At 46.5% G+C, this 22,825-nt stretch overlaps 1 protein-coding gene across 2 annotated transcripts in view; it reads right to left on the bottom strand.

Annotated features, from left to right (window-relative positions):
• LOC124043338 (thrombospondin type-1 domain-containing protein 7A-like) overlaps positions 1-22,825 on the bottom strand; it is a 232,093-nt gene that overhangs the window by 147,871 nt on the left and 61,397 nt on the right. For both annotated transcript variants that reach the window (XM_046361855.1, XM_046361856.1), the window contains exons 2-3: positions 11,070-12,117; positions 7,970-8,218 (exon numbers count right to left, since the gene is read on the bottom strand). In XM_046361855.1, the coding sequence (XP_046217811.1) occupies positions 7,970-8,218; positions 11,070-12,117 (1,297 nt within the window). The remainder of the gene's footprint in view (positions 1-7,969; positions 8,219-11,069; positions 12,118-22,825) is intronic.

The raw sequence follows: 22,825 nt of genomic DNA, 5'->3' as shown, positions 1-22,825 counted from the left end.
GTGCGAAGAAAGGGCTTGACACAGGAGACATGGAAGACAGGATGGACGCGACGAAGATGTCGCGGAAGAAGCAGTCGCACAGCGACAGGATTGACGACCTGGGAGACACGGAACGGACCAATGAACCGCGGAGTCAACTTACGAGAAGCTGTCGTAAGAGGAAGGTTGCGAGTGGAAAGCCACACTCTCTGGCCGCAACAATACCTTGGACTCTTAATCCTGCGTTTATTGGCGGCTCTCACAGTCTGTGTCCTGTAACGGCAAAGTGCAGACCTCACCCTCCTCCAGGTGCGCTCACAACGTTGGACAAACGCTTGAGCGGAGGGAACGCTGGACTCGGCAAGCTGGGATGAGAACAGAGGAGGCTGGTAACCCAGACTACTCTGAAACGGAGATAACCCGGTAGCAGACGAAGGAAGCGAATTGTGAGCGTATTCTGCCCAGGGGAGCTGTTCTGCCCAAGACGCAGGGTTTCTGAAAGAAAGGCTGCGTAGTATGCGACCAATCGTCTGATTGGCCCTCTCTGCTTGACCGTTAGACTGGGGATGAAACCCGGAAGAGAGACTGACGGACGCACCAATCAAACGACAGAACTCCCTCCAAAACTGTGACGTGAATTGCGGGCCTCTGTCTGAAACGGCGTCTAACGGGAGGCCATGAATTCTGAATACATTCTCGATAATGATTTGTGCCGTCTCCTTAGCGGAAGGAAGTTTAGCGAGGGGAATGAAATGTGCCGCCTTAGAGAACCTATATCGACAACCGTAAGAATCACAGTCTTCCCCGCAGACAAAGGCAGACCGGTAATGAAGTCTAGGGCGATGTGAGACCATGGTCGAGAAGGAATGGGGAGCGGTCTGAGACGACCGGCAGGAGGAGAGTTACCCGACTTAGTCTGCGCGCAGTCCGAACAAGCAGCCACGAAACGGCGCGTGTCACGCTCCTGAGTCGGCCACCAAAAGCGCTGGCGAATAGACGCAAGAGTGCCTCGAACACCGGGATGACCAGCTAACTTGGCAGAGTGAGCCCACTGAAGAACAGCCAGACGAGTGGAAACAGGAACGAAAAGGAGGTTACTAGGACAAGCGCGCGGCGACGCAGTGTGCGTGAGTGCTTGCTTAACCTGTCTTTCAATTCCCCAGACTGTTAACCCGACAACACACCCATAAGGAAGAATCCCCTCGGGATCAGTAGAAGCCACAGAAGAACTAAACAGACGGGATAAGGCATCAGGCTTGGTGTTCTTGCTACCCGGACGGTAAGAAATCACAAACTCGAAACGAGCGAAAAACAACGCCCAACGAGCTTGACGGGCATTAAGTCGTTTGGCAGAACGGATGTACTCAAGGTTCTTATGGTCTGTCCAAACGACAAAAGGAACGGTCGCCCCCTCCAACCACTGTCGCCATTCGCCTAGGGCTAAGCGGATGGCGAGCAGTTCACGGTTACCCACATCATAGTTGCGCTCAGATGGCGACAGGCGATGAGAAAAATAAGCGCAAGGATGAACCTTATCGTCAGACTGGAAGCGCTGGGATAGAATGGCTCCCACGCCTACCTCTGAAGCGTCAACCTCGACAATGAATTGTCTAGTGACGTCAGGAGTAACGAGGATAGGAGCGGACGTAAAACGTTCTTTTAGAAGATCAAAAGCTCCCTGGGCGGAACCGGACCACTTAAAACACGTCTTGACAGAAGTAAGAGCTGTGAGAGGGGCAGCAACTTGACCGAAATTACGAATGAAACGCCGATAGAAATTAGCGAAACCTAAAAAGCGCTGCAACTCGACACGTGACCTTGGAACGGGCCAATCACTGACAGCTTGGACCTTAGCGGAATCCATCTGAATGCCTTCAGCGGAAATAACGGAACCGAGAAAAGTAACGGAGGAGACATGAAAAGAGCACTTCTCAGCCTTTACGTAGAGACAATTCTCTAAAAGGCGCTGTAGAACACGTCGAACGTGCTGAACATGAATCTCGAGTGACGGAGAAAAAATCAGGATATCGTCAAGATAGACAAAAACAAAGATGTTCAGCATGTCTCTCAGAACATCATTAACTAATGCCTGAAAAACAGCTGGCGCATTGGCGAGACCAAACGGCAGAACCCGGTACTCAAAATGACCTAACGGCGTGTTAAACGCCGTTTTCCACTCGTCCCCCTCTCTGATGCGCACGAGATGGTAAGCGTTACGAAGGTCCAACTTAGTAAAGCACCTGGCTCCCTGCAGAATCTCGAAGGCTGATGACATAAGGGGAAGCGGATAACGATTCTTAACCGTTATGTCATTCAGCCCTCGATAATCCACGCAGGGGCGCAGAGTACCGTCCTTCTTCTTAACAAAAAAGAACCCCGCCCCGGCCGGAGAGGAAGAAGGCACTATGGTACCGGCGTCAAGAGACACAGACAAATAATCCTCGAGAGCCTTACGTTCGGGAGCCGACAGAGAGTATAGTCTACCCCGAGGGGGAGTGGTCCCCGGAAGGAGATCAATACTACAATCATACGACCGGTGAGGAGGAAGGGAGTTGGCTCGGGACCGACTGAAGACCGTGCGCAGATCATGATATTCCTCCGGCACTCCTGTCAAATCGCCAGGTTCCTCCTGAGAAGTAGGGACAGAAGAAACGGGAGGGATGGCAGACATTAAACACTTCACATGACAAGAAACGTTCCAGGATAGGATAGAATTACTAGACCAATTAATAGAAGGATTATGACATACTAGCCAGGGATGACCCAAAACAACAGGTGTAAACGGTGAACGAAAAATCAAAAAGAAATAGTCTCACTGTGGTTACCAGATACTGTGAGGGTTAAAGGTAGTGTCTCAAATCTGATACTGGGAAGATGACTACCATCTAAGGCGAACATGGGCGTAGGCTTCTCTAACTCTCTGAAAGGAATGTCATGTTTCCGAACCCATGCTTCGTCCATGAAACAACCCTCAGCCCCAGAGTCTATCAAGGCACTACATGTAGCACCCGAACCGGTCCAGCGTAGATGGACCGACAAAGTAGTACAGGATTTTGATGGAGAGACTTGAGTAGTTGCGCTCACCTGTAGCCCTCCGCTTACAGATGAGCTCTGGCTTTTACTGGACATGAATTAACAAAATGTCCAGCAACTCCGCAATAGAGGCACAGGCGGTTGGTGATCCTCCGTTCCCTCTCCTTAGTCGAGATGCGAATCCCTCCCAGCTGCATGGGCTCAGTCTCTGAGCCAGAGGAGGGAGATGGTTGCGATGCGGAGCAGGGAAACACCGTTGATGCGAGCTCTCTTCCACGAGCCCGGTGACGAAGATCTACCCGTCGTTCTATGCGGATGGCGAGAGCAATCAAAGAGTCCACATCTGAAGGAACCTCCCGGGAGAGAATCTCATCCTTAACCACTGCGTGGAGTCCCTCCAGAAAACGAGCGAGCAGCGCCGGCTCGTTCCACTCACTAGAGGCAGCAAGAGTGCGAAACTCAATAGAATAATCCGTTATGGACCGTTCACCTTGGCATAGGGAAGCCAGGGCCCTAGAAGCCTCCCTACCAAAAACTGAACGGTCAAAAACCCGAATCATCTCCTCTTTAAAGTTCTGGTACTTGTTAGAGCAATCAGCCCTTGCCTCCCAGATAGCTGTGCCCCATTCTCGAGCCCGGCCAGTAAGGAGTGAAATGACGTAAGCAACCCGAGCTCTCTCTCTAGAGTATGTGTTGGGTTGGAGAGAGAACACAATCTCACACTGCGTGAGAAAGGAGCGGCACTCAGTGGGCTGCCCGGAGTAGCAAGGTGGGTTATTAACCCTAGGTTCTGGAGGCTCGGCAGGCCAGGAAGTAACAGGTGGCACGAGACGAAGACTCTGGAACTGTCCAGAGAGGTCGGAAACCTGAGCGGCCAGGTTCTCCACGGCATGGCGAGCAGCAGACAATTCCTGCTCGTGTCTGCCGAGCATGGCTCCTTGGATCTCGACGGCAGTGTAACGAGCGTCTGAAGTCGCTGGGTCCATTCCTTGGTCGGTTCCTTCTGTCATGCAGGTGAAAGAGGACCCAAAAGCGACTTGGCGAAAACAGAGTCTTTAATCCAGTAAAGTAAATATAATCAAAAAACACAACTTTCACTCGAAATGACGAGGACAAACTGGAGACTCGATCTTGAACAGCAGGTGAACAGCAGGTTGCCTCGGGAAGGCACTTGAACCAGACAGACTCAGACACCTGCTCACCACGCAGCATCTGAGGAAAACACGACACGACAGGGCGATACACAAACACAGCACGGTGAATTCTAGACAAGGAACCGACAGGGCAGAAACGAATAACAAGGAGAGAAATAGGGACTCTAATCAGGGAAAAGGATCGGGAACAGGTGTGGGAAGACTAAATGATTGATTAGGGGAATAGGAACAGCTGGGAGCAGGAACGGAATGATAGAGAGAAGAGAGAGCGGGAGAGTGAGAGAGGGAGGGGGAGAGAGAGGGATAGAAAGAGGGAAAGAACCTAATAAGACCAGCAGAGGGAAACGAATAGAAGGAAGCACAGGGACAAGACAAGATAATAAATGACAAAACATGACACATCGCCCCACACACTGAGCCAAACCCATCTCTCCTTTACCGCCTCCCTCGCATCTTTCTCTCTCTCCCTCTATAGTGGAATGGAGACCATTCAATAAAACACGTCTTGACCACCACCACCCAGCTAATTCTCTGAAACTGGAAACACTTATCTCCCTCACTAGCTTTAAGCACCAGCTGTCAGAGCAGCTCACAGATTACTGCACCTGTATATAGCCCACCTATAATTTAGCCCAAACAACTAACTCTTTCCCTACTGTATTTATTTTATATTATTTATTTATTTATTTATTTATTTTGCTCCTTTGCACCCCATTATTTTCATTTCTACTTTGCACATTCTTCCACTGCAAATCAACCATTCCAGTGGTTTTTAATTTATTCTAATTTTTTTAAATTTTTTGTCACCTTTATTTAACCAGGTAGGCAAGTTGAGAACAAGTTCTCATTTACAACTGCGACCTGGCCAAGATAAAGCAAAGCATTTCGACACATACAATGACACAGAGTTACACATGGAGTAAAACAATCATACAGTCAATAATACAGTATAAACAAGTCTATATACAATGTGAGCAAATGAGGTGAGAAGGGAGGTAAAGGCAAAAAAAGGCCATGGTGGCAAAGTAAATACAAAATAGCAAGTAAAACACTGGAATGATAGATTTGCAGTGGAAGAATGTGCAAAGTAGAAATACAAATAATGGGAACCATCAGCACAGCTAGCTCATCTTCAAATAAGCAGCTTCGGGAGTGAATGGCACAGAGTGAAATCTTTGGTTCTGTTCAGGACTACAGGACGAACAAAGGCACAAACACGTAAATACATGAATGATTCCTTATTCAAAACGGTCGGCGGTTCGTGTGCAAACTATATGATTAACGTGAGAATAGTTCTGAAATTAGTTGACGAAAGTGTATTTTTCTCTCTCCCTCCATGTCGTTGTGTAAAAGCCATATTGTAAAATTCCGCTAGGGATCTTTGTCTCATGTATTAAGTGTGTATGTTCTCCCGTTATTATTTAGTTAGCTAGTAAATAAATGATGAAAACAATTTGTGTAGTACTGAATCATGAGTACGGCTGGGGTTTTTGCAGATGCATGAGGTTACGACTGTTCAGAATGATGATGATATGATAAGAGGTAATGATTGATAAGATGACTATTTACCGATGTAATAGATATACAGTGGGGAGAACAAGTATTTGATACACTGCCAATTTTGCAGGTTTTCCTACTTACAAAGCAAGTAGAGGTCTGTAATTTTTATCATAGGTACACTTCAACTGTGAGAGACGGAGTCTAAAACAAAAATCCAGAAAATCACATTGTATGATTTTTAAGTAGTTAATTTGCATTTTATTGCATGACATAAGTATTTGATCACCTACCAACCAGTGAGAATTCCAGCTCTCTAACAGACCTGTTAGTTTTTCTTTAAGAAGCCCTCCTGTTTTCCACGCATTACATGTAATAACTGCACCTGTTTGAACTCGTTACCTGTATAAAAGACACCTGTCCACACACTCAATCAAACAGACTCCAACCTCTCCACATTGCCCAAGACCAGAGAGCTGTGTAAGGACATTGGGGATAAAATTGTAGACCTGCACAAGGCTAGGATGGGCTACAGGACAATAGGCAAGCAGCTTGGTGAGAAGGCAACAACTGTTGGAACATTTATTAGAAAATCGAAGAAGTTCAAGATGACGGTCAATCACCCTCGGTCTGGGGCTCCACGCAAGATCTCACCTCGTGGGGCATCAATGATCATGAGGAAGGTGAGGGATCAGCCCAGAACTACATGGCAGGACCTGGTCAATGACCTGAAGAAAGCTGGGACCACAGTCTCAAAGAAAACCATTGGTAACACACTGCGCCGTCATGGATTAAACTCCTGCAGCGCACGCAAGGTCCCCCTGCTCAAGCCAGCGCATGTCCAGGCCCATCTGAAGTTTGCCAATGACCATCTGGATGATCCAGAGGAGGAATGGGAGAAGGTCATGTGGTCTGATGAGACAAAAATAGAGCTTTTTGGACTAAACTCCACTCGCCGTGTTTGGAGGAAGAAAAAGGATGAGTACAACCCCAAGAACACCATCCCAACCGTGAAGCATGGAGGTGGAAACATCATTCCTTTGGGATGCTTTTCTGCAAAGGGGACAGGACGACTGCACCGTATTGAGGGGAGGATGGATGGGGCCATGTATCGCGAGATCTTGGCCAACAACCTCCTTCCCTCAGTAAGAGCATTGAAGATGGGTCGTGGCTGGGTCTTCCAGCATGACAACGACCCGAAACACACAGCCAGGGCAACTAAGGAGTGGCTACGTAAGAAGCATCTCAAGGTCCTGGAGTGGTCTAGCCAGTCTCCAGACCTGAACCCAATAGAAAGTCTTTGGAGGGAGCTGAAAGTCCGTATTGCCCAGTGACAGCTCCGAAACCTGAAGGAACTGGAGAAGGTCTGTATGGAGGAGTGGGCCAAAATCCCTGCTGCAGTGTGTGCAAACTTGGTCAAGAACTACAGGAAACGTATGATCTCTGTAATTGCAAACAAAGGTTTCTGTACCAAATATTAAGTTCTGCTTTTTTAATGTATCAAATAAGTATGTCATGCAATAAAATGCTAATTAATTACTTAAAAATCATAAAATGTGATTTTCAGTGTATCAAATACTTGTTTTCCCTACTGTATACCTTACAGAGCTTCATTCGGGAGATGGTAACTCTTTAAACAACCTCTTCCCGTGTTCCCCCAAATATCTAATGAGTACATTATTAATTTAATCGGGTAACGATTAAACATAGTTAGTGGATTAAATAAATAACATTCATCAGATTAATGACACCACTCAGGCTGTGGATAATAAGCCAGCAGACACCAAACAACCCACAGACCAATAGTAGTGGGGTTGTTATTGTGGCTCCTCCCCCTGCTGATAACTCCCCAGTGCTCTTAGTCCTACTACTACTGTTGTGTTAGATGGTTAGCTACACAGTCATTACAGCAACCAGCCAACGTTCCGGCCGCATGGCCTTAATCACTTAACACACAGAAACAAACCATTTCCTGTATGCACATATGCATTTAGTGTTAGAGACAGACAAGAACAAGGCCTGTCTGGCTGAGTGTCTGACACATTAAGTGTTTTTTTGTCAGCAAAGCTATTTAGGGATGCAGACAGGCAGCTTACCCATAGTACACTTTAGAACGTGAGTAACTGTAATTGTCAGCCAGCCTGCAGAGTAGAAGTGCAGTTCAATTGACCATCTACATTTTTACGTTTTCCAATGTGAGTATACAAACTACACAATTCATATACTGTTCGAAAAAAAACATAGACATCCATGTAAGACATTGAAATCACACATATTTTTCAAACGTTGGGTGATAGAGTACTTACGCAATACAGGGGGGTCCCCCTTCTCCCTGAGGGGTGCAGGGTTCTTTCTCCTCCAGTTCGGGGCACTCCTCCCCTTCTCCCACAGGGAACTGCTGTACCCGGCGTGTGCGTGTGCGCTCACCCGTGGGCCCGTTGAGCTCGTAGCAGTCCTTGGAGCAAGGCGACCAGTCGGTCCAGTCGCTCACCTCACAGTTCTTGGCCAGGACGCAGGCCTGGTAGGTCACTGGTAGGGACTCCCGAGAACACAGGCTGGAGAGAACAGACACGGTGTTCATTAATTAGGTTCAAAGAAATCAGCGAAGGTGTTTGGTCAAAGGAATGAGGCAAGGTGTCCTAATAAGGCCAAACTTGTTTGCAAAATCCACTTCAGGAACACCACAGCTTCAAACCCCTTGAACTCATTCTGAATTTGCAAAGGACCTTTTCTACAAACCTACATATTCATTTAGCATTGTAGTCATTTAGCAGGTACTCTCACCCAAAGAAATGTAAAGCTGAAATAGGACCCAAATATAGAATTATATATTTCCTTAGTTTACATACAGATTAACATCATAATAAATAATAACCAATGTTAAATGAAGTGAGATGGAAAACATTCCCACCAGATATATTTCAAAGCTTCTATAACAGTAAACACACTTGATCCTTGGCCTCTAGCCAACAATGTGGTTGGTCAATGGTCAGTATCAGATCAGATAAGCCTCTTTGGGGGTTTCAGTTCGACATCTGTGGTAGATGCTATGAGTAGCTCCTAAAAAAACTAAAATACCTCAACATCACTCCTCATTATAAAGGAGAAATGTCTCAACATTTAATCCTAGGATAGACCTCGATCATAGAGATATAATATATATTCTACTTAAAGATGCGGGAATATAATACAAGTTGTTATCCCATCATTTCAATCATTCCTGATTTTCTCTGACCATCTCCCTATGGACGCCCATTTTCCTTTTCTTTCAAGATGCGCTAAAGCATTCATATCCCTTTAAGAAAGTGGGATAGATCTGTTCGGTGTTAAGTGGTCACCATAACAGCCACCCCGTTACCTCAGAGACAGAATGGGGACGTACATGCATTTCACATCTCAGCAAAGAGGAACAATGCCTTTTCGAAAGCATGTGCACATGAATAGAGTGGCATGGAGACCATTCAATAAAACACGTCTCGACCACCACCACCCAGCTAATTCTGTAATATGAATGAAAGACCATGCTACAGTATGTTGATGTAGTTAGATGGCCGCCCATAGAAATGGACGTTACACAGGATGAGGGTTAACGGAAAGGGACAGCGCTTTGATCCTCTGACCATTTCATAGATGTTATGGTTGAGGCCTCTCATCGTCTGTTAGATCAGGGACAGCGCTTTGATCCTCTGACCATTTCATAGATGTTATGGTTGAGGCCTCTCATCGTCTGTTGGATCAGGGACAGCGCTTTGATCCTCTGACCATTTCATAGATGTTATGGTTGAGGCCTCTCATCGTCTGTTGGATCAGGGACAGCGCTTTGATCCTCTGACCATTTCATAGATGTTATCTGTTGATCCCAGGCTCTTTGATCCTCTGACCATTTCATCATCGTCTGTTGGATCAGGGACAGCGCTTTGATCCTCTGACCATTTCATAGATGTTATGGTTGAGGCCTCTCATCGTCTGTTAGATCAGGGACAGCGCTTTGATCCTCTGACCATTTCATAGATGTTATGGTTGAGGCCTCTCATCGTCTGTTGCTTTGATCCATTTCATAGAGGGACACGTCTGTTAGATCAGGGACAGCTCTTTGATCCTCTGACCATTTCATAGATGTTATGGTTGAGGCCTCTCATCGTCTGTTGGATCAGGGACAGCGCTTTGATCCTCTGACCATTTTATAGATGTTATGGTTGAGGCCGTTCATCATCTGTTAGATCAGGGACAGCTCTTTGATCCTCTGACCATTTCATAGATGTTATGGTTGAGGCCTCTCATCGTCTGTTGGATCCCAGGGACACGGTTGAGGGACAGCTCTTTGATCCTCTGACCATTTCATAGATGTTATGGTTGAGGCCTCTCATCGTCTGTTGGATCCCAGGGACACGGTTGAGTACAGCAGAATGGAAGGAAGCCATGACACTTCGACTCATCATCGATTCAACTCTCATAGTTGATCTCACTGAATAAATGTTGGTTTTCTTGGAATATTACGCTATCTTGAGGCGCGAAAACAAAAATGCTGTTTATCCTCGTCTCTCTTTATTAATATTTACTATATTAATCGCTGAATATCACAATGCTTTCACTTGGGGTTATGGTAAATCTGAAGCTTTGAAACTAACTTCACGCTGTAGAAAACTCCAATTGCTTCTTTGAAAGACGACAGGTTCTTTGGTTAAACAAAGAATAGATGTCAATGAAAATACGATACAAAACATAAACACTGCTGACTCCATTGACTGAACCCTCACTTCAGAGAAAAACCAAAAAACACAGCTCTACTTTCTGAGATTTTTACGAAAAGAGGTTGCAAACAACTGGCCCAAAATATTTGAAACGCAAAGTAAACAAGCCGTTATATGAATGTTAATAAACTACAGGACTATTGTGGATTAATGTGAGCTACAAAACAAAAACTCCAAAGGCAGCATTTTTGCCAATACTTTAAAGTGATTCCAGCATAAAGAAATTATTTGAGGGTACTATGAATAAACTAATGAGAGAATACATGAGGTACGAAGAACAAGAAGAAGACCTACTAAAACCAAAACCGTATGTAATATTCTATGACAAAACACTATTGCCATATCTATTCCAGAAGGCATAGATTCCAATCTCTCTCTCTCTTATACATTAACAAAGCCATGTGGGTGATGATGACTTCATGGTGTGTGACCGTTAGTACTGCAGAACACAGAACACTTTAGGCTCTTGTAATTCTTTCAGAGCTGACTGTGAATCGTGTGCTGCCAGTAATAATGTCTTTCTAAAGCACACAGAGAGATGCATCCCTACATCACCTCTATGTAATGGGGAAACAATGGAACATAGAAAATTATATCAGAGACACTGGTGAGAAATGGATGAGACATCATTAGGTAGCTGTGATGCGAGACTGACCTTAGTGCTTCAGTGTTTCCGCTCCTGTGAACACAGGTCACCTCCCGGGTCTGGTATCCAACCTGCAGGTCCCAGAACTTCCCTCCCTGTCGGTTCTGTCTGTTCCTGTTCCTCTTATTTTTTATCAGCTCTTTGGTCTCTGGGTCTTTCACCCTCCCCTTCGCCCTCACTCGCTCCCTCACCCTCTCCTTGACTCTTTCCTTGTTCTTCCTGCGTCCTTCTTTGGCTGCCTGTCTTCCTTTTCTCCCCTCCTTTCTTTCCTCCTTTCTTTTCATCCTTTCTTCTTTGCTCAGTCGAGGCTGGCGTGGGGTGGACACCTCGCTGCCCTCTTTACCCTCTTTACCCTCTCTGCTCTTCCGAAGCCGGCGAGGGAGAGCCACATCTTTACCGTGAGTAAAGGTGGGAGCCTGCCTAGCCGTGCGAGGGAGGGGTACAGAGCAGGGACCCCAGGACCCCACCCTCAGACTATAGAGGCTCTCTGGGCCCACGCAGGGACCTGGCTGACATGTCTGGAACTCTGTCAGGTTAGGGCAGGCCGAGCCCCCGAACAGAGGCGGCGCCAGGACAAAACGGACACGATTCTGAAGACCCATGCCGCACGTTTTCGAACAGGAAGTCCATGGGGTGAACTGGGAGACCACACAGTCCCGCGGGCATGGGATCAGACAGGCCTGCTCCAGCCTGGGCTTGGGCTCAAAATATTCACAAATCGCTGCATCCTCCGCAGGCACGCCATCTGCTTTCTGGACGCAGCCCACCTCGCGTGTCTGGATGCCCTCCTCGCCGCGGGTACATACGGCTGGCCGCTGGAGCGCCCCAGTGCTTCGCATGGACACGGGCACACACTGGTTCCAGGCACCCAGCTGCCAGTCATACAGGTCTTTGTGCCAGTCACACACGTGGAAGCAGCTCTGCTGGTTCTCCGGGCGCTCTGCCTGGTCACAGTTGGTGTGAAGGGTGGTCCAGCCTTCAGAGTGGGCGCACCACACTGCCCGGCTCTGGCTGCCCCCTGGGCCACACTCGCTGCCCATACACCGGCCCCATGGACCTGAGGAAACAGAGAGCCACAGAGGTCACAGGGAGTTCAACTGAAGGAGTAACTATCAGAGCAGTGAGTCATAATATTATCCAAATGGAAAGAATAATGTAGATGAAACTCAGCTCCTATCTGTCAGATTACAACTTTACTGTACAGTTCTTAATAGCGACAAAATGACACGTCCATCTGTGTAAAACTTCATCTAAATGTTACCGTTCAAGACTTTACATTGATTTTGATAAAAAGTTGGAGGGCAGTTTATAAGGAATTTGCATCATCTCTTCATATGACTTTCCTATGAATCAAAGCTCCTTAAAGCCCAGAAGACCAAGCTCTCCTATGCCAGAGGACTATCAGTCAGTTTCTGAAGTGCTTCTCAGGACAACAGAACTGTAATGTATTTACACATCCAACACAAACAACCAAAGTGGCTCGTGAGGAGGAATAAGTACTTCCTGATAAATAACGCCTTCGCTCAAGTCCTAAATCGCCCCCATACACACACTAACACAAACAAACACAAATCAAGCCGCATAAATCACTATGCCAAGTGCAATTTTCTGATTGCACGTCCTTCCTCTAGGATTTATGGGAATGCAATTAAAAGTCTAGAGGTAAACATACCCTCGGAACATAAAACGCCAAGTAAGTACAGGACAGGCAGGCAAAGAGCCCAGAGCCCACACAGCCTAGATCCCAGAGCCCACAGAGACCAGAGTCCACAGAGCCTAGAGCCCAGAGCCTACAGAGCCCAGAGCCCAGAGCCCAGAGTTCACAGAGCCCAGAGTCCAGAACCAGGGCAGAATTACTGACATAATCAATATTCCCAGGAAATGTAGAAGATTAAGGTACAGTGAGGAGGGAGGTCAGTGAGGAATTACATACCCTGGTATATTATAGCATAAGCAGTCCATCAATCAATCAATCAATTCTGCATGAAGGATAAGCAGGACAACAGTGCTGATGTGCTTGTGTTTGTGGTGCTGAAAGGATAGCTCCGCCAATCTCTGGCTGGATAGGGATCGCTGCAATGTGGTGAAGGACAGCCCTACTATTCTATCAGTGAGGAATAGCGGTGCAGAGGGCCCTTCGCTGGATTGAGCTCTGCCTGTTTTATGTTGTTGGATTGAGCAGCTTGCAGTGCTACTGCTGGCCTGGGCCGCCTGCCTCTCTCTGTGAGGGAGGAGAGAGAAAACCTACGTAGCTTACTATGTGAGAGGACAAGCTGCTCAGATGAATCTGCATCACAGAAGTGGGTCAGAGGTCAGAGGAATCCTCCTCCTAGCTAAACAAACTACCACGGATTCTCCCATCCAACCCCGTCTCTCCCTCTGTCTCTCCCCCATCTCTCTGGTGTCCCAGTGAGCTATATAACCAAATCCAGGGAGGAGAGGAGTGCCGGCTGCCGGAAAAAGGACACAGCCTGGGGGTTCACTGTATCCTCGTCCCAGATCAGTTATTGCTGTGTAACAAGGCATAACAACAGACAGAGGAGTAGGCACAACAGACCTGGAGCCAGGCAAGTGAAAGTCAACCTAGTTTTGTCATTTAACTTCCAGATGACATGAACAATAATTTCCCTCAAGATATTCATACATTTTCCATATTTGTTCATGTCTGCATATGATGGACTAAGGTTCAGCACAGGGCAACTCTCCATGAATTAAAAGCTTCACTGGCTGCGCAATCCTCTTGACTGGCTTTGTGAAAATCAGACTCGACCAAGCATCCGTTCTCCCACAATGCTACAAGAATCTTTCTTACCAGGGAATACTATATAACACAATTCCAATGTAGGCCACTTTATCTGCCTGACAGCGGGGCTGAGGGGATAGCTACAGGAGACAGGCAGGACAGGACAGGACAGGACAGGACAGGAGAGGAGAGGAGAGGAGAGGAGAGGAGAGGAGAGGAGAGGAGAGGAGAGGAGAGGAGAGGAGAGGAGAGGAGAGGAGAGGAGAGGAGAGGAGAGGAGAGGAGAGGAGAGGAGAGGAGAGGAGAGGAGAGGAGAGGAGAGGAGAGGAGAGGAGAGGAGAGGAGAGGAGAGGAGAGCGGTCCGAGAACAGAGGACAGGGGCTGTTTTAAGCAGTGTTTTATGTCTTGACTCCATAAAGCAGAGCCGTGGTGATGAAAATGTCAGCAGAAGGAACAGAGCTGAATTAGCCCTCAGCAGCAGAGAGAGAGGCCTGGTCAATACAGCTCAATAACACCTCGCGAGAAACTGCCTCCAACACAAGAGATAACCATGTCGCTCTCTCTCTCTCTCTCTCTCTCTCTCTCTCACACACACACACACACACACACACACACACACACACACACACACACACACACACACACACACACACACACACACACACACACACACACACACACACACACACACACACACACACACACACACACACACACACACACACACACACACACACACACTTTTGTGGCTGCCAATCTAGTATACTCCTTGCTAGCAAGTGAGGGAAAAGCACAATTGACCAACGTTTCCATAAAGAAATTGATTTTCATAATTGAGAGAAAGGACAAGAGGCATTTGATTAGCTAGGGGGGTTAAGCATTCCCAGCACTCTATTCTCTAAACAATAACATGTTACAGCTGTGACATGTTAGCCCTCCCAGAGGAAGGGTGTGTGTGTGTGTGTGCGTCTGGGTGAGGTTTCGGATTGAAAGGCTCCCCTCTCTGCAGGTGTTCATGGTAATTAATGAACATGTCAGTGGGTGATATGGTTATCCACAGTATGACAGAGAGTGGGAGTGAGAGGGAGAAAACAGCTCAAATTGGCCTGCATCACACAACCACATATGCACACACACACCTGCGTCCCCTGTCCCACACTGAGAGGAGCCAGAAGGAACCCTGTACCAACATAGAGGAGGGGCACGAGGGGTGACACATCCCCCAGACCCCTCTCCTCAAACCCCCTTAGAACACCCACCCCCGGGGAGCCACCACTCTTTCTAATACAGAACAAGTCATAAGAAAGAGGAAGGAAGGAAGGAAGGAAGGAAGGAAGGAAGGAAGGAAGGAAGGAAGGAAGGAAGGAAGGAAGGAAGGAAGGAAGGAAGGAAGGAAGGAAGGAAGGAAGGAAGGAAGGAAGGAAGGAAGGAGAGAAGTTGGGGATGTGAGTGATTGACAGTTAGTGTGAAAGGCGAAAGACTGAAACAGGGAGAACAAGATGGGGGGAGAGGGAGAGAGGCCTACTGTGAAGAGAGATGGGTGATGATGGAGAGATGGAGAGAGATGAGAGTGGTCTGGCTCTCCTTGGCCAATAATTGGTCCAGGAACCAGTTCTTAGATCCATAGACCTATTGGGCACTATACGTTTATTTTATTATTTTATTTAACTAGGCAAGTCAGTTAAGAACAAATTCTTATTTTCAATGACGGCCTAGGAACAGTGGGTTAACTGCCTGTTCAGGGGCAGAATGGCAGATTTGTACCTTGTCAGCTCGGGGGTTTAACCTTCCGGTTACTAGTCCAACGCTCTAACCACTAGGCTACCCTGCCGCCCCAGTACACTCATCTTCCCCAGCATCACCACACGCACAGACACACACATGCACACCAGTGAGACGACTGTTAGCGGATTAGCTCTGTGCCTCTCTGCCTCTCCAGTAACACATAACACAGCTCTAATACTTGCCAATGACATATCCCTATGATGCTCACACACCCTAGTCATTACCCTCAACAGTTATTTTCCTGCCACACTCTCGTCTTTTGTATCACCGGACAAATCAATTACAATCCGTGTTTATTTATTTGTTTGAATCAAATCCCCCTCTCTCTGCAGACAGCTTTGAATCGATAGGAGGGAGAAGGTAATCTTTTGAGGAAAAGAAGTGATGTTTTTCTGCCTTTGGGGACAGGCTATAACAAGCTTTAATGCTGGTGTCTCAACACCCTGTTATTCACTGTTAAGATAATGATGTGATCTACTTAGTATCTGTCGGAACCGAGGCCCTCGTCTCATGGTGCTGCCACAGGAGTGGAGAGACTGGGGGGAAGAGGAGAGATAGGGAATGAAAGGTAGGGAGATGTAGGGAGGGAGAGAAAGAGAGAGACGGGGAGGGAAAGGGAGAAAGAGAAAAGAGGGAAGGGTAAGAGAGAAAGAAAGTTTGCCCCATGCATTTCCTCAGTTGCTTTCTTGCCAGCTAAAATGTTGATGATTCTTTCATGTGTCTCTCATCCCGCTCTCATTTTAGTCATTTATCAGATTCTCCTATCCAAAGAAACTTACAGGTGAAATTAGGGTTAAGTGACTTGCTCAAGGGCACATCTGCAGATTTTTCACGTAGTCGACCCGGGATTTGAACCTTTCGGTTACTGGCCCAATGCTCTTAGCCACTAGGCTACCTGCCGCCCACTCCTCTGCCTATCCCTCTCTCCCATGGTGCCTGGCAGAGGGCAGGTGTTGGCATTTACCAAGGAAATAGAAAGCAATGTGATGTGTTGCGTCCCAACTGAGAGTTTGGATGGAGGCGCTTTGTGTGTGTGTGTGTGTGTGTGTGTGTGTGTGTGTGTGTGTGTGTGTGTGTGTGTGTGTGTGTGTGTGTGTGTGTGTGTGTGTGTGTGTGTGTGTGTGTGTGTGTGTGTGTGTGTGTGTGTGTGTGTGTGTGTGTGTGTGTGTGTGTGTGTGTGTGTGTGTGTGTGTGTGTGTGTGTGTGTCACCATAGGATTTGGATGGAGAAGATGGGGAAAATGGGAACCCCATCAGGCTAGTCAATCTGTATTCATATGTTGAACACACATCTATGACAAAGACAGTGTAAAAAGATCCGGAAATTCAGATTCAGATATTCCTTGTTTCCCATAAAAAGGAATATCTTCCCGACCCTAAAGCAAAACTGAGAAAATAGTCACAATGAGTCCACAGGCATTAGTTTCCCTATGCCAGAAACACAGTCTCATTGGACAGAAACGTCTGCCAAAATGGTAGAGACTATATACATGCTCAGATCTATCTCCAATATCCTAGAGGAGAAAGTGTATTTCTCATTCTCTCCCTGTCCCTCCCTCTCCCCCTCTCTCTCCCGCCCTCTTTCTCTGTCTCTCTCTCTCGATCATTCAATTAGTTATTTCTGAGATGACCTTCTGTAGTTGAGTGACCTACTTTCCAGGTCACCTTGTGTCTGAGCGGTGGTCGACCCGCCCACAGTGATTCAGCTCTTTTATCTCCAGCAGGGACGACTAAATGAAAAGGGGAGTGTGTAGATGTATGAAAAGGAAATCATCTCGTTCTCTTCGTCTACAGGTCCTCCAGGGTTGTCTGTTAGGTGGCAACATTTGAACTAAATGACCGCATGTTGTAAAGCTTTTGTGTCAGGCATCAGTAAAAATATCACCACCAGACATTGTTTCCAAATCCATAAAGCGGGTTTTGTGGACACAGGTTAAGCATAGTTCCATCAGAAATAGGCTGAAAATATGTCCGGAAACATAAAATCCAACCCAAAAATAATTGTGCAATAACATCTGACTGACCACCCAAGAAGGCATCACAGACAGGCATCCCAGACAGGCATCCCAGACAGGCATGCAGACAGGCATCCCAGACAGGCATGCAGACAGGACAATCAGTCCGAATGGAGCTGTCTAGTTTATGAGCGAGAGACCGTAGACATGACACCAGTCTCTCAGATGACTGGTCACGTATCTTTCATAAACCAGTCAGAGTAGGAGATCTCTTCCCTTTTAGAAAGGGGTACATTACATGGCTCCTTAACAATGCTGTGCTGCATGGCTCTTTGAACCAGTAGAGACACAAGGTTGGCTCTATCTTAACACGGACCTGTGTAGTATCACACAGACCTGGGGGAGAAAGACGATTGATAACTCATATTCCCTTTTCAGCCTTTGCGGTCAGTTTGGTGGAAAACAGAGATCTGCACGGAGCAGAAGAGGAAGAGAACTATGACATGTTTGGGGCGTGATTTCTGGATGAACTCTTGACTATTTTGACATGTGTATGATGGGAAATCATCCCTGGGCAATAGAGAACAAATAAAGGGCCATTACTTCAAAATGGTCGACATAGCAATTACAGAAGTGTACAAAATGCCCTTTTGGGCAAAACATAATTTGTTGAACCGCCCACTGACATCACAAAGTGCTGTGAAATCACATGTTCATGTACTTTATGCTTAAATCATTACAGCGATCGACTAAGATTAAGATTAGCTACTAATGATGATGAGCAGCCTTTATAGCAGGGGTGTTCAACTCTGACCCTACGAGGATTGAAGCCTGCTGGTTTTCTCTCCGACCTGATCATTGATTGCACCCACCTGGTGTCCCAGGTCTAAATCAGATCCTGATTAGAAGGGAACAATGCAGTAGAAACAGACAGTAGAAATGGCTTCGAGGTCCAGAGTTGAGTTTGAGTGCTCTACCTCAAATCAGAGACAGCGAAGGTCTCATCGATCAGAGACGCAGGTATATCACTTTGTCGTGCATCCAAGCAGACATTCCAGCTGCAGTGTACTCGAGAGGTAAAGTGGAGGCACTCGCAGCGATATCAACAAACCGCCTGAACCATATTGTCTGCATATATAATTAATAGGCTGGTTGATCCTCCGGAAGCCCAGCTGAAGGGAAACGTGTGGGGAACCGTGCCGCTGGTCGCCAATAGGCTCAGAGAGAAATGGGAAGGTGACGGACAACTAGCTCCTCTTCTCACTCTCTATGTGGCTGCCCCTCACTGCATTCATTATGCACATATGTCTGTGGTTGTGTGCATGCACATCTGTGTGTGTACAGTGTGTGACACAGCCAGTGGGTGCAGGTGCTTGTTAAGGGCTGGGGTTGAGGAAGACCTTGTTGTTAGCTAGTGGTTGTCAGACATGTTCCCCATACCTTTTTTTTCTTCTCCAAGATGGCATAGCAGTCAGACGTCCTTTGTCCTCGTCCTGTCGTGTCCCATGTATATATATATTTACATATTTTCTTCGCATATCTTTTTATATATATTTTTTCTAAAATTCTCAACTTCAAAACATTCTACTGCAACCCACCTCACCAATTTAAAAAATATATATTGTTCACCTCAAATCTTAAATCTACAATAGAAGCTAGCCAGAAGCTAGCCAGTTTACTGGCTAATGTTAGTATACAGCTAACCACGGTTGGTGGTCATCAGCTATACTTTAGCTCGAAAAGCTATCGCTAGTTTTGCACAACGCGACTCAGACCAGAGCATACCGGACCTATTTTCTCTCCATATCCCCAGATTTCTACCATAAGCTCTGGACATTTATACCTGGATCTTGCAGCTAGCTAGCTGCTATCCGAGTGACTATTGGCTTACGTTGGTCTTGGAGCAAACATCAATAATTCCGGAGCTAGCCAGCTGAAGAGTTCCATCAGTCCACTCCTGGGCTACAATCACCTATCCGGAACCATTTTACTGCCGACGCAAAGCCCCACCAGACCTTCACGACTGAACTACCGACGTTATCTGCCCGAGGGAGTTATCCAACTGGCCCCTTCGTTGCGATGTTACCTGAACGCCCATCTGCGGCCCGCTAATCGTTAGCTGTCTTATCGTCTGCTATCTGTATAGGTCTATCGGACAATTTTCTTGGTTCACTATAACTATATCTATTTTTCCAATTGGATTGGTCCCCTCTACCACACAGGGAACATCTATCTTTAGAGCTCGTGCTGCTAGGTGACCTAAACTGGAACATGCTTAAAACCCCAGCCATCCTACAATCTAAGCTTGATGCCCTCAATCTCACACAAATTATCAATGAACCTACCAGGTACCATCCCAAAGCCGTAAACACGGGCACCCTCATAGGTAAACACTTCAGCGAGCAGGCCTTTCTAATCAACCTGGCCCTGGTATCCTGGAAGGATATTGACCTCATCCCGTCAGTAGAGGATGCCTGGTTATTTTTTAAATATGCCTTCCTCAACATCTTAAATGCCCCATTCAAGAAATATAGAACCAGGAACAGATATAGCCCTTGGTTCTCTCCAGACCTGATGGCCCTTAACCAACACAAAAACATCCTATGGCATTCTGCATTAGCATCAAACAGCCCCGGGGAAGTTCGAAACCAATATAAACAGGAAGTTAGAAAAGCTAAGGCTAGCTTTTTCAAGCAGAAATTTGCTTTCTGCAACACAAACTCAAAAAAGTTCTGGGACACTGTAAAGTCCATGGAGAATAAGAATACCTCCTCCCAGCTGCCCACTGCACTGAGGATAGGAAACCACCGATAAATCCACTATAATTGAGAATTTCAATAAGCATTTTTCTACGGCTGGCCATGCTTTCCAACTGGCTACCCCTTCCCCGGTCAACAGCACTGCATCCCCCACAGCAACTCGCCCTCCCCTTTTCTTCTTCTCCCAAATCCAGTCAGCTGATGTTCTGAAAGAGCTGCAAACTCTGGAACCCTACATTTCAGCCGGACGAGACAATCTGGACCCTTTCTTTCTAAAATGATCTGCCGATATTGTTGCAACCCCTATTACTAGCCTGTTCAACCTCTCTTTCCTGTCATCTGAGATTCCCAAAGATTGGAAAGCAGCTGCAGTCATTCCCCTCTTCAAAGGGGGGGACACACTTGACCCAAACTGCTACAGATCTATATCTATCCTACCCTGCCTTTCTAAGGTCTTTGAAAGCCAAGTCAACAAACAGATTACCGACCATTTCGAATGGCACCGCACCTTCTCCGCTATGCAATCTGGTTTCAGAGCTGGTCATGGGTGCAACTCAGCCACGCTCAAGGTCCTAAACGATATCTTAACCGCCATCGATAAGAAACAATACTATGCAGCCGTATTCATTGACCTGGCCAAGGCTGTCTACTCTGTCAATCACCACATCCTCATCGGCAGACTCGATAGCCTAGGTTTCTCAAATGATTGCCTCGCCTGGTTCACCAACTACTTCTCTGATAGAGTTCAGTGTGTCAAATCGGAGGGCAGACGATACCATTCTGTATACTTCTGGCCCTTCTTTGGACACTGTGTTAACAACCCTCCAGACGAGCTTCAATTCCATACAACTCTCCTTCCGTGGCCTCCAACTGCTCTTAAATAAAAGTAAAACTAAATGCATGCTCTTCAACCGATCGCTGCCTGCACCTGCCTGCCCGTCCATCATCACTACTCTGGACGGTTCTGACTTGGAATATGTAAACTCTCCTTACAGACTCACATCAAACATCTCCAATCCAAAGTTAAATCTAGAATTGGCTTCCTATTTCACAACAAAACATCCTTCACTCATGCTGCCAAACATACCCTTGTAAAACTGACCATCCTACCAATCCTCGACTTCGGCGATATAATTTACAAAATAGCCTCCAAAACCCTACTCAATAAATTAGATGCAGTCTATCACAGTGCTGTCCGTTTTGTCACCAAAGCCCCATATACTACCCACCACTGCGACCTGTATGCTCTCGTTTGCTGGCCCTCGCTTCATACTCGTCGCCAAACCCACTGGCTCCAGGTCATCTACAAGACCCTGCTAGGTAAAGTCCCCCCCTTATTTCAGCTCGCTGGTCACCATAGCAGCACCCACCTGTAGCATGCGCTCCAGCAGGTATATCACTCTGGTCATCCCCAAAACTAATTCTCCCTTTGGCCGCCTCTTCTTCCAGTTCTCTGCTGCCAGTGACTGGAACGAACTACAAGAATCTCTGAAACTGGAAACACTTATCTCCCTCACTAGCTTTAAGCACCAGCTGTCAGAGCAGCTCACAGATCACTGCACCTGTACATATCCCATCTATAATTTAGCCCAAACAACTACCTCTTCCCCTACTGTATTTATTTATTGATTTTGCTCCTTTGCACCCCATTATTTATATTTCTACTTTGCACATTCTTCCACTGGAAATCTACCATTCCAGTATTTTACTTGCTATATTGTATTTACTTCTCACCTCCTTTGCTCACATCTTATATAGACTTATTTTTCTACTGTATTATTGACTGTATGTTTGTTTTACTCCATGTGTAACTCTGTGTTGTTGTATGTGTCGAACTGCTTTGCTTTATCTTGGCCAGGTCGCAATTGTAAATTGCCTACCTGGTTAAATAAAGGTGAAATAAAATCAAATAAATAAATTCTGACATGAGGTGGAAGCCATAAACCTTCAGAAATCACACTATTATACTACGAACAGTTACAGGAACACACACTCTCAAAACCATGCACACATGAACACACATGCACAGACATACACACACACACACACACACACCACACACGTGCACACACACCCTAATGTGCATTTGAGAGGGAGCTGATTTCCTGTGAATTCTTCGCTGGAGCAGGAAGCAGATATCATAATAAATATGCAGCAGCACTGTGGAGGAGATCGGAGGAGCAGAGTTATCTACAGTGATTTCAGAGTGTTCATTACAAACCACCACCCACCCACGCCGGCACACCCACGCAACGACACCCACACATGCACACACGGGTGACACATTCTCCCCTCAATTTGACATCTTTGTATTTTCACTTTTTTACAATAATACTAAAGTGTATTTATGTCAAGACCAAATCCTCATTGAATTCTACATCACCGGCTCATTGTTCTTCCAGGGCAACAAACACACACAAACACACACACACACACACACACACACACACACACACACACACACACACACACACACACACACACACACACACACACACACACACACACACACACACACACACAC

Source organism: Oncorhynchus gorbuscha, linkage group LG09, assembly GCF_021184085.1.
Source record: "Oncorhynchus gorbuscha isolate QuinsamMale2020 ecotype Even-year linkage group LG09, OgorEven_v1.0, whole genome shotgun sequence".
NCBI lineage: Eukaryota > Metazoa > Chordata > Actinopteri > Salmoniformes > Salmonidae > Oncorhynchus > Oncorhynchus gorbuscha.
Note: the sequence above shows the minus strand (reverse complement) of the source record. Positions and strands in the feature narration are given on the sequence as shown.